The 17,376-nt window shown below is 36.4% G+C and overlaps 1 protein-coding gene across 9 annotated transcripts; it reads left to right on the forward strand.

The window, feature by feature from the left end:
- Positions 1 to 16,253, forward strand: LOC130992938 (kinetochore-associated protein KNL-2 homolog). Of its 9 annotated transcripts, none has more exons than XR_009091497.1 (13): positions 1 to 224; positions 334 to 419; positions 1,295 to 1,439; positions 3,233 to 3,365; positions 3,934 to 4,496; positions 4,597 to 4,818; positions 7,396 to 7,471; positions 10,230 to 10,288; positions 10,920 to 10,965; positions 11,239 to 11,315; positions 13,871 to 14,658; positions 14,753 to 15,581; positions 15,707 to 16,253. XR_009091497.1 is itself a non-coding variant. In XM_057917670.1 (10 exons), the coding sequence occupies exons 1-9, from the start codon at positions 147 to 149 to the stop codon at positions 10,950 to 10,952; spliced, it is 1,395 nt and encodes a 464-aa protein (XP_057773653.1). In that variant the 5' UTR covers positions 1 to 146; the 3' UTR covers positions 10,953 to 10,965; positions 11,239 to 11,525. The 9 variants fall into 9 exon arrangements, 3 of the variants coding, with proteins under 3 accessions (XP_057773653.1, XP_057773651.1, XP_057773652.1); XR_009091499.1 differs by having other exon boundaries at positions 14,753 to 15,249; positions 15,323 to 16,253; XR_009091498.1 differs by having other exon boundaries at positions 14,753 to 15,249; positions 15,333 to 16,253.
- Positions 16,254 to 17,376: the final 1,123 nt, after the last annotated feature.

Raw genomic sequence — 17,376 nt, forward strand, 5'->3', positions numbered from 1 at the left:
TCAAACGTCACAAAAATCTCATTTTATCTGGGAAATATATATTTCTGGCTTTATTTTTCTTTTCGTTTCCTTTTGATACTGGCTTTCTAGCGGTGGTGTCTGAATGAGCTTAACAGGTTTGAACCTTGATTGATTGGTGTGAAGGAATGGCATCTCCATCAACTTCAGCTCCAGATCATCGTGCGAACACGGGTAACTTTCAGAAATCCCACTTTCAACAGACAGTAAGCATTTCTTCTGAGTTCCTCTATTTATTTATTTTTTTTTTTTACCGTTTTTGTTGTTATATGTTGTTCATACTCTCTCTCTGTCTCTCCCCCTGGACAATTGAAGGTGCGTTTGGCGGATTGGTGGTTGGTTAATGCTGAAAATGACGTCCAAGGAAGACGACTCGGCGTTGCAGGGCTTACCGACCGGGGGTATGCTGCTTATTTTTGCACTCTGCAACACTACCTTCGTTATGTTGTTGCTCTATTATCATGGGGTTTTCCCTTCATTCGCTCTAGTTGAGTTGTAGTCACTAGGGTATAACCTATATCTTGTACTTAAGTTTTTTTGTTATAAATGTATTTACCCATAAAAAAATATAGGCTTTTGAAATGCTTTAATTTCTACCTTGAAAATAGTTGGTTTGTGGTGGGAAAAACAGAAGAACAGATTTCAATTGCTTTTACTTAATCCTGAATTCTACTTCCCTCCGCCCTGTGTTCTTCCGAAACATTTCTAACAGTTGCATTTGAATCTTAAGTATCAACGAGTTGAAACTCTGTGGTTTATATATTAAAAAAAACGTATTTAAGTTGAAACAACAAAATAATGATCAAGCTTGCTGAATACTTAAAAGGCTCTGTTCAACATTGCTTGCTTGGGTTGCTTTTCTATGAAATATATTTGCCAGGGTATAAGTATGGGAGCTTCTATCGTGTGAATCTTTGAGTCCCTGAAAAGTGACAATAGATTGCCTATTCATCAATCTTTACCTAATTGCTTATGACCTGGAAGTATGTAATTCTAAATTAAATGAGATGTATTTCTATCTAATGTGGGAAAAGACTAGCTTAGAATTGTTGAGTTTCATGAAATGGCCAAATGGGCTTTATTGTTCTTTGGATTTCAGCGTGAAACAAGCTTTGCTTGTGGAAAATACTTGTGGATTTCGCCCCACATAATCTAATAATGGTATTTTGTGGAAATTTACCATTTTATGCAAATTTTCTCCAACTTTGCTTTCTTAATAAATTGATGATTAATGTAATTTAATCTCTTAAGAATTCCATCTAATTTTGTGTTATAGGAAACAAGCCATGCGAGAGTTTACATCAGCGCCAATCCTCAAACGTTATGATGCTTTCACTATTGAAACCACAGATGGGATATGTGTCATACTGAAGGGCTTCATAAACAAAGCTCGCACATTGGAACATGGGTTTCCATCTGACGTAAGTGCCCAAGCTTGCTTTCCATGTCCTTTGAGAGGCATCATTGTTGTATTATGTACATAATGATTGTTATCTGGTTTCCACTTATCCTATGTCAGTTGACATAGTTCTTTTTTTTTTTTCTTTCTATCTTTTGACAAACTTATAGTAGGCTTGTTCTGACATAGTTTTTTTTTTTTTTTCTATCTTTTGACAAATTGTTTTTGGCGTGCTCTTATGACTTCTGATTTGAGGGAGAATCATTTAGGCCCTCGGATGAATGATGGATAAATCAATGAGGTCTATATTAAGATTAAATTGATTTTAAGAATTAATTATGTTTAGTATTTGATTCGGTCGTTTTATTCTATGTAGATTATGTAGTTATTTGTTAGAATTTTATGAGAATCAGGATTTATGTTTCTTGTTTTCCAAGTTTCTCATTTTATTGATAGATAGATCTATTATTGTTATTTGGGGGTGCTTGAAGTAAAACAAAAATTGTTGCCTTCTTCATTAATCTGGTATCCGTTGGAACCAGCAAAGTTTTGCTTTTCTTCTTGTGTGTATTCTGGGTATTCTCAGAAAGAAGTAATCAACAACATTTGCTTCTTTTCTTTATGCTTCTGCCTGCATCAGTTACCTTATTTTGTTTTTAATGTTGGGTTCATGGGGAGACTTACCATGTGAATCAGCTTCATGTTGGCAGGTAAAATGGGGGCAAACGGGAGACTGAGATGTCATGTTATTTTCTTGTTCTTTTCATTTACTTGTTTTTGTTTCGTTTTGTTCGCCAATAAAATATAAAATTTTCCCCCAAAAAAGTCATTTCATTACCGGTAAGTCTATCAATTTGGTCCAACTTGCCACTAGCTTTGTTGATATATGCAAGCGTCACCGATGGAGACATGCCTAGATACACGAGAGAAGGTATTGTGTCTTGTTGTGGAGTCCTGCGAGATGTATGTGGAAAAAATGTCAATCAAATTGTTTGATTGATTAATTAATTTATAGTTATTATTTAGTTAGCTTATTGTAGGATGGCTTGTATTATTTATTTATTATACATGGAAAGCATCATAGAGATTGGGACTATGACGAGAATTAGTAAGTGATTGGGCTTCATGCAGGACAGAGATTCAGTGTCATGTTTTCATCAATAAAATATGTATATTATCCCAACATAATCAATTCATTACCCTTGACTCTATTAGAGATACTCAACAAAAAAAAATGTTATGAAAAAAGTGAGATAAAGTTCCACTGATTTCTCAAAATCATAGTTCATCGAAACTTGCATGATATGTTAAGGATGGTAGTGTAATAATATGGTTAATGTGGTGTGCGTGTGTTGGCCTAGTGGTAGAGTGGTTAATGTCTTAGGTTAGGTTCGAGACCACCGTCACACAGTCATTAAAAATTTAGGTATCCAGCAAAAAAAAATAATATAGTTAATGCAAGGTTAATTTGGAGAAATCCAGTGGAAATCAACATCCTTGTTGTCGGGAAAAACTTATACATAAGAAAATTCAGCTGCTTTCCCCTTGAGATGCAGTACAAGCAAGGATGAAGCTTTTGTTATTAATGTGAATTCAGAGAACATTACTTTGCAGCTATAGCTGTTGTAGCATCACATGTGAAATACTGAAAGCTCAAGATAGAATTTAATTATTCAGTTTTATATCCTATATTTTCATGTTGGAATGTGTTTAAACCTCTAAAGCATTCATATTTTGGTGCTCTTATTATTAGATGAGCATTTTGGTTGTGTAAAAACATAAGTTGTTGATCATTCATCATTCAATACTTTACAGGTTTTTAACCATTTTGTTTTTGGGTTTCCACTATACTGGAAGGAGTATGCTGAAAAGTTTGTGGGTAAAGAGCCTCCCTCCAAGGACATTGCGACTGACAAACTTCTTGAGCAGCTCTCTCAGAAACCTGGATGTACGTTCATCAGCTTAATCCTTTTGAGTGCTTTGTAAATTGCAGAGAAGTTTTATATTTGATCTTAGGAAAAACTGGACCTATGTATACGAACTTCTCAACAGTAACTTGACTACCAATTTTGCAATTTTGGCAAGATGCCACATGGCCACCATTTCTGCTATAATTCCACCGTGACTGCACACATGAAATTTCGAGGGCATGTTTTTCTTTTGCATCTAAATCAGTTGACAAGATAGTCCAAATAACAAAAGTTAACAAGTTTTTGTGTGCGTAGAAGTAAATATTTCTAGTTCTAATTAAATTTTCACATGACATATCAATCAATTTGTTTGAAAACACAGGCTCAATGACCCTGTATAATTCATGCGAGTGGTCGAACTGTGGTACCAGCTAAAAGTTTTATCTGCAGCACCTTTAGTGGGTATATTTTTTAAAATTTACAAAAACTGGTTAGTGTGTTGTAACTGGAAAAAAAATAGATGCATACACCATAGTTCAGTGATGAAATATTATTTGTTCCTGTTTAAATTTTTTTCCTTGCTGTTTTCTGCCACTTATTGTTCAGCAATGGGAGGTGCACAGCCACATTTAGATAGTCATGAAAAGGATTTTGGGTCACAAGGAAAAATTGAAGCCAAGGGTTGGCAGAAAAGCAAACGAGCTAAATCTTTGGCTGTTCCATTGCCTCAAAAATATAGTGTAAGTGGTGTTAAGAAGGAATCATATAGTGGGGACACCTGTGTTGAAGAAGGCCATACTGATCCGGAACTGTCTGTGAATCCAGACTATTCTCAACTCAGTGATAGTGGTGGAACACGGTTTGCATGTCATTTACTTAATAAGAAGTCAAAGCAGGGAGCTCATAACTCGAGGAAGATGGATGACGAACAAACAAAGACTAATTCTGATTGGAATATGAGCTCATCGGTAAGTCATACTGAATTAAGAGCGATGACACGTTCAATAAGAAAGTTTAGAATGAAAGAGATGAACAATCAAAGATCAGTTGGAATAGCAGATTGTGAGAAGATCAGGTTGACCTCTATTTCATCAATTGGCTCTGGAAAAGCAGAATTAGAGCTAGTCGTTGATCAAGAACCAGTAAGCAGAAACAACCGGAATTCTGAGGTTAGTGGTCTGTACAGAATTGCAGATTCAATAGAATTTCGTTTGGAGACACTGCTTCTGAAAACATTGGTTTGATCAAATTCCTGAAACTTGTAACCAGGACAAGGGCATCAGAGTGATTAAAACTAGATGTAAAACCCATAAGGCCAAAAATAAAGCAATAGGGCTACCTTCTACACCTGCTACTTCAACAAAGTCGCATCATACTCTAGCTGCCGAAGACAATCCAAGGGATACTGCAATAACTAGAAAAAGTAGTTTGTCAGAGAAGGCTAAGGCATTGGACATGGTGACCAGGCAAAAATCCGTGCCTGTTAGTAAGGTTGGCGTCTCTGTTACAATTTCTCCCAGTACTCATGGTTATTAATATTATTATTCTTTTAATTAGAAACATAACTTTTATCAATAGAGCAGATCAGCAGAAGAATCAGAATTACATCACGAGTGCCTAATTTGCTTCTTGTGGAACCTGTTGTACAGAGCATTACATCCAAGCCCCTAAAATAATTTACATAAGAATCCTTAAATTTTCTTGTCTTCAAAATAACACCCATGTCGCAACTTCCATATTCAACCTCCCCCACATTAATCTAGAGATTGACCTTATCTTCACATATTCTCCTATTCTTTCCAGCCAAAAAGTCCAACATAATTATACAGTGCTTACTATATCCTAATAATTCATGCATGTTACTATTAGTCTATTTCATGATTGACTTTGAAAATGCATATTTATGGATTAGTTACTGAAGTGAAGAGAAATGGAAAGAGAAAGGTTTTAGATAAAGCTTCCTCATTCTGTGTTCTAGATGCTACTCCTGGAATTAATACAGTCTGGTAAAGCATTAGCCATTAGATAATACATTCTGGTGTTTGTGTTTTTTCTATATATTTATTTCCAATCGTTCTTTCTTTTTCATCTTTCTATTGAATCTGATGGATTCCGTTCCCGATAACTCTGCTTACTTCAAATCTGTAGTTATCTTTTATTTCCTTAGATGATTAAGTTATTCCAGAGCTCTAGCATGTTTTGTTATTTAAGTAGTAGGGTTTAGTCATTTAGGTCATCAGAAAAGTTATCTTAGAGGGTGTTTTGGCTAAAGTTTAATTTTTGAAAGCTTATAAGCTCCAATAACTTATGAGATGTTTCAAGAGCTTATAAGATGTAATGTTTCAAGAGCATATAAGTTGTCATAGTGTTCGGATGATTGAGCTTATAAGCTAGAGAGAGAATTGTGAGTTAGTGAGAGAAAATCCTAATTAGAGAGAGAAATTTGAAAAGAGATAAATTGGAAGGGTATATGATGGAAATAACAAACTATAGGGTTATTTTTATAAAATGATTGTTTATAAGATAATGAAAAAATAAGTTGGGGTTGAGGTTTTAGGGAGCTTATAAGTTGTTGGAGCTTATTTGTACTGTGTACAACTTATAATCTATTTTAAAAGCTTATTTTACCAAACACTTCTCAAGAGCTTGTAAGCTCCTAAACAACTTATAAGCTATTTTTAGCTTAAGCTGAGCCAAACACCCCCTTAGTTGAGTCGGCAGATTTTCTGCTAGGGCAGGAAAGTTTCTTCGTGATCAGTGCTTGCGTTGGTGCTTGGGGCAGGTTCCTCTCCAAGCTCTATAGGTTCTCAGGCAAGTTGTTTTCTTATCTTTTGGTTTCGTTCTTTTCAAATTCTTCCTTGAGTTTTACACTGGATGCAGCTACATTCTTCTTCTTACTTTCAATTTTACTCCCTCCGTCCCTAAAACATCTTCTTAAGGAGAGGCGGCACGAGTTTTAATAAAAGTTAGTTGTTTTATTGTTTATTTGATGAGTGGAGAAGGGGCCCCACAAATTAGAAAAAGTAATGATATAAAAAGTGACGATAGTGACTAATGGACCAATTAAAATGAAAAGTGGCAATTGGTGTAAATATTTGAGAATTGTAAGGGTAATAGTTAGTGGAATTATTTCCCAAAATGGACTAAGAAGATGTTTTGGGGACGGACGATAAAGGAAGATGTTTCAGGGACGGAGAGAGAATAAGATTTCTTCCAAGGTAAGTGCAACACCTGAAATATGTGTGGGCTTAAAGTACTAATCCACCACCATTTCTAGCGATTTAATTCCTCATGCTACATCCTGACAACCTCTTGTTCATGTGTCTGGCATGATACAAACAAAATAATATTTTTGTATCAGCTTTCAGTACATCTCTCTTAAGGCAGCATCTCGATTTGCTTCACCTAGTTTTGATTTTTGTCAATTGGTTTAGATGGTAAAGTCCTATTGAGCCTTTTGAATTCCCATCTGAGGCAGCTTTTTTATGTGGAACAAATTTTACCTTCATAGAGTTTTATTTCAAACTTATAAGTTAATGTATAATCATGCCACTTTGATTTGAAGTCAGAATGTATTATTGAGGTAGCTGATATAAGATATAGAAATCTGTATTCTATTAAGAACATTGGAATGACTTGTTTATACATGACCTAAAAAGATTGGTTTAATTGGCTCTAAAGCACTATTTTGGTATAATGCTTATGGAAAGATGTTGTTCCCACTATATGTTGGTCTATTTTGTTAGAAAGTAAGAGAAGAAATCTTTGATAACGTCTAGGAGCATTCCTTAATGTTTGTATATAATCAAAATTGAGGTAGCTTTTTGGGTTAAAGTTCTAGGCATTTGCTTGTATCAGATATCACTAGAGACTAAATACTAGCTACATGACCTTTCTCTCTTTGCCTAGTTTTGTTTTGGAGTGGATATGTAGTCCATGTTTGTAACTTCTAATGGATCTCAATCTCGTCTACTCAACATAACTCTTCTGTTTTTGGTATATGCCTGAATTTGTTGTACTTCGTTTCTGTTACACCAAAGTAAACCATTTGTTTTAATCTACCTTTAGGAAACTCCTGAGAGGGAAAAGGAAAAGGGCTGGAGTGCGTCACCTAAGTCTTGTAGTATCAACAGATCTCGATCAGGTAAGTATATCTTCCACATTTTGAGTCGTCATAGACCTCTACTATCAGTGGGAATATGATAGACCGTGGCATTTGTTTTCTTTTCTTTTTCTTTTTAGGGCTAATAGCCGCTAAATCCTATAACTATTTTCGTTTTCGCATTTTTCATCGTTCTCAGAAATTCTGCCTTAGTATATCACAACTAATTAAGGAGTCGCGATTTGCATCATGCGAAGTATTCCGACAAAATTGAAGATGACTTGGCAGCCGGACTAATCTACGTGGCATAGAATTCCGATAGGCAAAATGACGTCGTTTTGCCTTACGTTTCTTTGAAATTATTAGTCACAAAACGACGTCGTTTTGTTGAATTAGGGTTCTGGGGTTGGAATGGGGAACAGAGAGATAGATGAGAGGGAGGAAGTGGGGTCTCCGCCGTGGCCAGGGAAGGAGACGGTGCTGCGTGGGGCGGCGTCAACCCATATCGGAGGGAGGAGAACAGAGAGATAGATGAGATCTGCTAAATTAGGGTTCCGGCCGGCGAGCAGTGACTTCGCCAGCGGAGCTTGAGAGAGAGGTGGCGGCGGCGCACAGTGAAGTGGGGTTGGATTGGGGAATGGTGAGGCGGATATGTCCGCGGATGGGAGTTTTGAGAGCAGATGTCGGCGGATGAGGGTCTGTGAGAGGGGAACGAGGGCGGTGGCCTTCCAGCCGGCGGAGCTTGAGAGAGAGGTGGGCGAAACTTGAAAACGACGTTGTTTCACTACACGTCATTTAATAAAAAAAATTACACAGGTAATTGCCATGTAGATGATAATCACCCTTGTCAGCAAATAAAATGCCACGTAGATTAAGTTATGTTGCCGGAAAATTTCGTCGGATGCAAATCGCGACTGGAGGATTAGTTGTGATATACTGAGGCAGAATTTCTGAAATCGATGGAAGACGCGAAAACGAAAATAGTTATAGGATTTAGCGGCTATTAGCCCTTCTTTTTAATTAAGTCGGTTATTTATTCTTAGTTTTTCCTGTCAAGTATTTTGGGCTAAAGGCTTGTAACATGAGCTTGGGCTTGTAGGGTTAGGGTTTTCTTTTTACCTATTTAATAGGCTGATAATAAGGAGAGTCGTTTATGTGGAATTATAGTATTGTCTAGGACAACTATTGCTGTAGGCCTCGGTGAGGAGTTTCTTTTAATTTCTGTCATTTATAATATTATCGTTCAGTTCTCGTTCTCCACCTTTACTCTATCAATTGGTCCGATCTGCCATGGTTGCTATGACGCGCAGCACCGAGTCTCGACTAGATTATTTAGAGAAGGTGGTGTTAGAGTTGCAGACATCGCTGATCTCCCTTTCCAAAGCAGTCGACGCTAACCGTTCTGCCGTGGAAACTCAACTTGTAGCATCTTGGCCGCCGTCTCTTCCACTGGAAAACAATCCTTCGTTCCAGACGACCCCGGCGACTCTTTCACTGTGAAACAGCCGTTCGTTCCCGACAACACCAACCCCACCACTATTCTGATTCAAAAATCTGACTTACCCGGGTTCGATGGATCTGATCCCGTGGGCTGGATTGCTCGAGCCAACCAATATTTTCTCGTCCATCGCATTCCCCCGGCCATGAAGCTGCAGCTTGCTGTTATCGGCATGTCTGGCGCAGCCTATTTCCTGGTTACAACTACTCCTGCGTCGTAACCCCAACCCGGCATGGCCACAATTCACCCAAGCCTTATTGGCGCGTTTCGGTGATGCCTCCACGCTCAACACCTACGAGTCCTTGTTTCTATTACGTCAAATAGGATCTCTGGAGGATTACATCACTGCTTTCGAAAGCCGCGTGGCCCAGCTGCCTCCCCTTTCGGATGACCAGTGCTTAGGATATTTCCTCGGTGGTCTCAAGCGTTCGGTGCGAGAGCAGATACAGGACAACGCTCTAACTGACTACACCTTTGCAGTCAGCGCAGCGCGCCGTGCTGAACGTCCTAGTACCCCTACGTGTTACCCCTCTCACAGCCGGCCAACTAACAGCCACAGCTACCTACTCTTCCGACTCCACGGTTTCTGCCACCTCACTACCTTTAAGCAAGGCCAAAAACTTTCGCCAACTGCCACAATCAGAGATTCAAAAACATCTTGCCGCTGGTACCTGCTTTCGTTGCGGTCTGACTTTCGGACCCCTTCACCGCTGCCCACCTAAGACGTTGAACGTCCTTGTGTGTGATGAATTGGGGGAGCCCGGGTTCAATGCACTACACCAGCATGCGCCTGTTGAGGCATCCAATTACCGGTCCATACTTCGGCCTTGAGGACAAGGCTGTTGTGCCGGGGCAGGCTATTGATAGACCGTGGCATCTGTTTTCTTTTCTTTTTTCTTTTTAATTAACTCAGTTATTTATTCTTAGTTTTTCCTGTCAAGTATTTTGGGCTAAAGGCTTGTACCATGAGCATGGGCTTTTAGGGTTAGGGTTTCCTTTTTACCTATTTAATAGGTTGATAATAGTGAGAGTCATTTATGTGGAATTATAGTATTGTTTAGGACAGTTATTGCTGTAGGCCTCGGTGAGGAGTTTCTTTTAATTTCTGTCATTTATAATATTACCGTTCAGTTCTCGTTCTACACCTTTACTCTATGAGAATAGTTATTTCGTTTTTGTCCATATCTTAGCTTCACGGTTTATGAATTAGTTGGTGCTATTGTTTGATGCTTCTTCAAGCGCTCTAAACCTACCCAATCAGCTAAATGGAAGCTCAATCTTGTAATGTTGAAAATCTTACAGGGAGATTGCTGATGCCTACCTTGGAATTTTGGCGCAATCAGAGGGCGATTTATGATGCGGTTTGACTTAAATTTTTTATGATATACTTGTTACTTGTACTGATTTATGATCTTTGTGATGGATTGGAAATAGAGTATTTTCGAAATTAGCGATCTTACTGGTCGTACGTTAATGTTTTCTTAAGAGTTTTGAGAAGTCCAAGAAATTCAGTAAAAGATTGGCTAGTTGCTTACAATATGTATTTTGAGCAATTTTCAGGGATATGTGGTATTTTATATTGTAGAAAATTTGCATGCTCAATAAGTAATCCTCAACTTCTTTGAAGCTTCACATTAACAGAGTTTATTAATCTGTTTTCAAATTAATAGTGCAATTGTAAAAATATACACACCAAATTGTGAAAGCTGATAAGAATTCCTACTTACTGGATATGTGACAATAATGTTACACCACCACTGTTAATCTTTGAACTTATAACTGAAAAAGGTTATGGCTCCCACATAAAGTTTGGCCTATGCATCACATTTAAGTAGCCAGCTCTCTCCATTTCTCTTGGGGTGTGTTCACATGCTCGTAACTTTGTGCATTTTGACCTTCTACTCTTGTTTACATGACTATTACAATGGTGGTTGTTCATCATTAGAAACCGGAACTGTTGGACTGATGTCAAAAGTTAAAAACATATTTCAGGATCGAACAATTACTGGAATTGAGGAAGCATGACATCTTAGAAATGGTATGTTGCTGTAAAATCATTATATTTGAGAATGTGGTTATCTGTATCTGCGAGCATTTTTGTATTGTAGTATTCTGCCAACTCTTGGAAGTTAGATATTTTTTATTAAAAAGGATAAATATTGGAATATAGATATTTGCTTGGGGACTGGTCCTTAGGCATCAGTTTGCCCCTTAAACTCTTATGGCTGGAAGCAGAATGTCTTTAAACAATAGTTAGCATTTAGATAAATAAAATTTAACTTATTTCATCCAAAGACAAAATTCGTTGCAGGTTAGATGTTTGCGACTATTTTGTTGATCCTTTCGTCTGCAGTTGCTATGGTCATGATGTAGCTAAGCTTCATTAAGGTATGCGTATCAGCTGTAAATGCAATTTAGTTTTGAAATTAGAGTACTAATTTAATGAAAAGCATTATAGCCATTAGAGTATTGTGGACAGAGTTATTTGTAGGTATACTGTGGTGTCTGATATTAGAATACTAACCTAGTGAAAAGTTTGTAGAGTATTTTGGACAAAATTATTAGATGGATATGTATTATATTTATGCCCTTTCACAAGTGCACGTGTTGCTTTCCATCTCTGAAGGTGGATACTGTAATGTTGTAAGTTGTTTGTGTTCCTGTTTGATTATCGTGTTCCATGCCAGTGCATTTGTTTGTTTTGAGTAGGGGAATGGGTGGTGAGGATTGAACTCTTGAGACCACTCTTTACATAAAGGAGTCTCACCGCTCGAATGTCCTTAAAAGGATATGCAGTGCATTTGTTCTTTTGCCTTATTTTAAAGAGCCTATAAGCTCTTGGAGCTTATAAGATGTTTTAAGAGCTTATAAGGTGTAATTTTTAAGAGCGAGAGAATTTTTTTACTAGAGAAAAAATATTTTTTTAGAGAGAGAAAATCGAAGAAAAATGAACTTAAATGATATATGAAGAAAATAATAAATTATAATTGAAAAATATTTGTAAAATGATTGTTTCATATGAGATTATAAAAAAATAAGTTGGAGTAGATGAACTAATATTTTGGAGAACTTATAAGCTCTTGAAGCTTATTTTTGAAGTTTATAAGCTGTCTAGAAGCTTATTTTACCAAACATTTTGAAGGAACTTATAAGCTCCTAAACAGCTTATAAGCTGTTTTGAGGAGCTTATAAGCTCAGCCGAACACCATCTTAGTCGTGTAAAGTGGGTATTTTTTGGGGTAAAGCTCTTAAGTTCGAAAATCATTGGCACCTCTATGGCTGTGAGCTTGAAAAGCTTGATTTTTTTCGAAAATCATTGGCACCTCTATGGCTGTGAGCTTGAAAAGCTTGATTTTTTCCAGTTTGATTTATCTATCCTATGTAGGGGTGTGCATTCAGTTTTTGGTTTCATTTTTTTGCTAAAATCTAATCAAATTTATACTCTCCCGTCCCACGAATCTTGACACATTTTCTTTTTTGGGCCGTTCCACGAATCTTGACACATTTTCAAATAAGATAATAATTACTATCTTCTCTATCCTACTTTATCACTTTTATTACCTTTTCTCTCATACTTTATTACTTTTATTACATTCTCTCCTACTTTATCATTTTTATATTTTATTAACTACACACTTAAAATACTAATCTATAACTCCGTAATTTTTGTGCCGAAACCAAACATGTCAAGATTCGTGGGATAGAGGGAGTATTTGATTTTAAAAAAACAGACAAAATGAGAATTAACATGAACTTTCAAAGGTAAATTAATGGGAAATACTAGAAATAATATTTTATAGATATCTATTGCTTGAAGATGTTCTATGTTGATTTGCAAATTATAGTTAATGATGATATAAATAAAGTGACAGAGGTATAAATTTTTTTTGTCACACTCAAATTCTTGAATAAATAAACTATAATCGAGGTGCGACTAAATCATAGAAATAAATGAGAGAATAACCTTGTTGAACCCAATAATAGGATAAAAAGGTTGGGCAAGGCCCTTTTGAACGAAGAAAGACAGATATCAAAAAGATACTTTACTTTTTTATTTATTTATTACGTACAATAAAGTATATGTATATATATATATATATATATATTATATAGGGTTAGGCTAAAATAAGTACTAGAGTTATAATATATATTAAGAACCATTTACAACCAATGGATCAAATTAAATACACGGCTAGATTTGATCCAAATAATTATGATGAAATATTCGCTGATTACATAGATGGATACAAAAGTAATTTGCCAATTATCGGTTATAATACATTCCTTAATTTAAGGGATTGTATTACTCATCCACAATTGATGATTTGTTATCTTTTTATTTACAATATCACACGAACACATACAATCAGAACCAAAAAAAAATTATGAACTAAGCGTGAATTTCAAAGACTGCCACCATAGATATTCCTTACTAAGCGTGAATAATCAAACTTCAAATCTAGCCTCACATGGAGAATCAAGGTATGCTATTTTTTTATACTACAGAATAACTAAAAGATAAACATTTAATTGTTTTGTTGCTAATAGTTGGACGAATTTCCATTACTTTTTGTATTAATCCGTTGTTTCGTAGCTAGTTATAGATCGATTTCGGAATCCAAAACTATATTCTATGTTTGAATCAAAAACTATATTCTTTCGTTTGAAAACGTGGGATGTATGTATGTATCGTGCTTGATTTTCCACTACTTCAATGTCTGGCATCATGCATTATTGTTGGGTGGAAATATATTATGTGCCAAGTTAGAACCAAATTGGTTGGTCTAATCAAGCACGATTTGTGATTTAGTTAATGTGTCTTTCAATATCACTATGTCTGATTCTAACTTTATGTGTAATTGCCAAGTTAGTAGAAATTATATTGGTCGATTATGCGAATGTAAGAGTAGGAGTTTGAATTATCACATGAATTTTTATGTCAGATGCTGTGAATGAACAAGGACAAGACAACCAATCTCAAACATATATGCCTATAGCTGATGACGTTTCCAGGCTGCCATATGTAGGGCAAGTGTTCAGTTCTTTAGACGAGGCATTTGACTTATATGGATTGTATGGATATTCATGTGGGTTCGATGTCCGCAAAGGCACGACCAGGAAAGGCAAATATGGTCAGATAATATATCAAACATTTGTTTGTATCAGGGAAGGAATTAACCTGGGTACCAATGATGAGCATGCAGAGACGCAATCAAAAACTAGAAAGAGGCGACGTAAACCCTCTACCAGGTGCGATTGTAGAGCAAATGTCATAATGAAAAGACGGGACAACGGTGAATACTTTGTTAGCGTTTTCAATGAAGCTCACAATCACAAATTAATTTCTGAAGATTGTCGCCATTTCATGAAATACAATTGGAAGGTCGATTCTTCACATCAACTGATTATGCTTAAATGTGCTAAGGTTAATATTGGCCCAATGCATGCATTTAGACTATTCAAAGAATTGGTTGGAGGCTATGAATATGTGGGGTGCACAAGCAATGATTTCAAAAAAAATTCATACCAAATGAACAGTTATCCTGATGGCTCCGATGCTCAGTTGCTGTTGGACAGATTAATCACTAATCGTGATCTTGATGACCAGTTCAAGGTTGAGTACCTGCTAGATGAATGTCAGAAGGTGAAGAGCATATTCTGGAGCGATGCCATTGGTGTACAAAACTATAAGATATTCTGTTTCATTTGATGCAACATACACTACAAATCGGTACGTGCTTTAACATATTATTTAATACACATACTTATGCATACCATATGAACATCACTCTATGTTTGAATTTTAATTAAATTTTATCTTGCAGATACAGCATGATATTTGTACCATTCATCGGGAAGGACAACCATGGTGGTTGCGTTACATTTGCAGCCGGGTTACTAACCAGGGAGGATGTGCATTCATACTCATGGATCTTGAAACAATTTGTCGACTGCATGGGCCACAGCCCAACCATGTTGATAATAGACCAAGATCCGGCATTGAAAATTGCTGTTGAAAACGTTATGCCTGATACAAGACACAGATTCTGCATGTGGCACATAATGATGAAGGTAGCACTGAAGCTTCCAATATCACTTCGGGAGAATGCTGATTTGACAAGCAGATTATATGAAGTGGCTTGGTCGGAGTTGGACGAACCTAGAGAGTTTGAAGAAAAGTGGTTAGGGGTCATAAATGAATATGGTCTGGCAGACAATTCGTGGTTTTCGGACATGTTCTCCAAGCGCAAGTATTGGATTCCACAATATTTCCGTGATTTGAGGATGAGCGGACTTTTCAGAACTACGTCCATGTCAGAAAGTGAGAATAGTTTTTTCCGTAAATATTTGAATCGAAATTCTAACTTGGCTTCTTTCTACATCCACTATGAAAGTGCTATGCAGGCTCAGAGGCATTCCTACAAACAATTGTGCATGACTGACCAGACAACCACTCCTAAATTGAAGACACACACGCACATAGAGCAGCATGCGAGTCGCACCTATACCACGAAGATTTTTTTGGATGTGCAGATAGAGATCAGCGAGGCATTCAACCGTTGTCGCATAAAATCCATGGACACAGCACACGAAGACCATATGTATGCAGTGGATGACCGATCCAATGGGGTGTCCAATGTTGCTTATAATATGGTAGCCGATACCTTTATCTGTTCTTGCAAATTATTTGTGAAGAAAGGATTGGTATGCAGACACATGTTTGTTGTGATGCATAACATTGGTCTCAAAGCTATTCCTGAGAAGTACATTCTTGATAGGTGGCGGCAGAATGTTGGAGCACATTTCATTTCAAATGGCCAAACACAAGCAAGCAATAAGCCGCTAATGTCAGAGGTATTTAGATGCATTGCAATCGCTGATGGGAATGAGGAAATATCTACTTCGCTCATAGCTGAACTTAAGAAATGGGCAAATGCAAACGAGCCTCGGTCTTTGAATTCTGCAAATTCAAAGGAAAGAATCTTTCAGATGTTCTACGGTTCCAAACTATCCACTGAAATTACTATTCATCCACCTGATCCTGTAAAAACCAAAGGTAGTGGAAAGCGTTTGAAGTCAACATCTGAGAAAGAACTTCAGAAGGCCAAGAAATCAAAGAGGTTGTGTCGGAAATGTGGACTTAGGGTGCGTCACGACTCGCGCAATTGTGGCAAAGTAATTGAGGAGGACAGTGAAGATGAATAATAATCATACTTGAATTTGAATTTTTATTAGATACATTGAGTTTTAGAGTATGCTACATTGATGAATATTTTATTTATTTTCTATATTTTGAATAACATAAAACAAATTCTTTTGGTTTTATTAGATGTTTTATTATATGTTTTTAATTGTTTTATTAGAGTAAGCCTTAATCCTTATGAATTTTAGCTACATTTAAATGAATAATCCATAGTTGTAAACGAATTAATCCTGATAAAATCAATAAATTCTGTAGTGCATCTCCTAAAACCACATCTGTTTCGCACCCAACCTGCTAAAGGGTTTCAAATCATGCTAAATTTAAGAATTCACGCAAAAATATACTTAATTCGTGCATAAAATGAGTAAGCTTCTCAGTATTACTAAGGAAATAACTATTCATCCTCCTGATCATGTTAAGACCAAAGGTAGTGGCAAGCGGCTTAAGTCAACCTATGAGAAAGAGCTTGAGAAGGTTATTCATACGCATGCATAAAATATGCATGAATATTCACGTTGCTATAAAGGTTATTCATACGCATGAAACTGCTACAATTATTATTTATGAATATTCACGTTGCTATAAAGGTTATTCATAAGCATGCAAAAAATATTCGCGCCCGTAGTTATATTCGCATTATGCCACATGACACATCTGTATAATGTGGTAAGGCAAAATATTCATGCACAACTAACAATATATTCACACACATTCTCAACGTGTTATCTTCGTCCCTTATAGCTGAACTCCAGAGATGGGCAGACGTGAATCAACCTCAATCTTCGATGTCTGCAAATGCCAGGGAAAGAATGTATGCTAAAATTATTAATTATGCATCAGACACTGTATGAATCAAATACTCACTTATCTAGTGTTTGCACAAACCACAATTTTTTTTTTACGCATTTCCCACTAAATTATAATTACTACTTCAAACAATAATTAACTCTCTAACCCGTCAGATTTCCAAATTATAAAAAATTAAAAGATACGACTTAATTCATTAAAGTAATGAATTATACCAACACCTTTAAAAAATAAAACAACAGACATGTGTCTAATCACCAAATTTATTACTCCAAATATTCAGTGTAAATAACAAAGCCAGTTACGTGCAATGTCTATGAGAAAATCGCCACAAAAATATTGTACTAACGCATTACATAAATATAAGATTCATCTGTATGGTCTCAAAACATTCATTAAGTGGATCATTTCCCAAGCAACATGACGTCGATGTTGAGA

This window comes from Salvia miltiorrhiza, chromosome 7 (genome assembly GCF_028751815.1).
Source record: "Salvia miltiorrhiza cultivar Shanhuang (shh) chromosome 7, IMPLAD_Smil_shh, whole genome shotgun sequence".
Lineage (NCBI taxonomy): Eukaryota > Viridiplantae > Streptophyta > Magnoliopsida > Lamiales > Lamiaceae > Salvia > Salvia miltiorrhiza.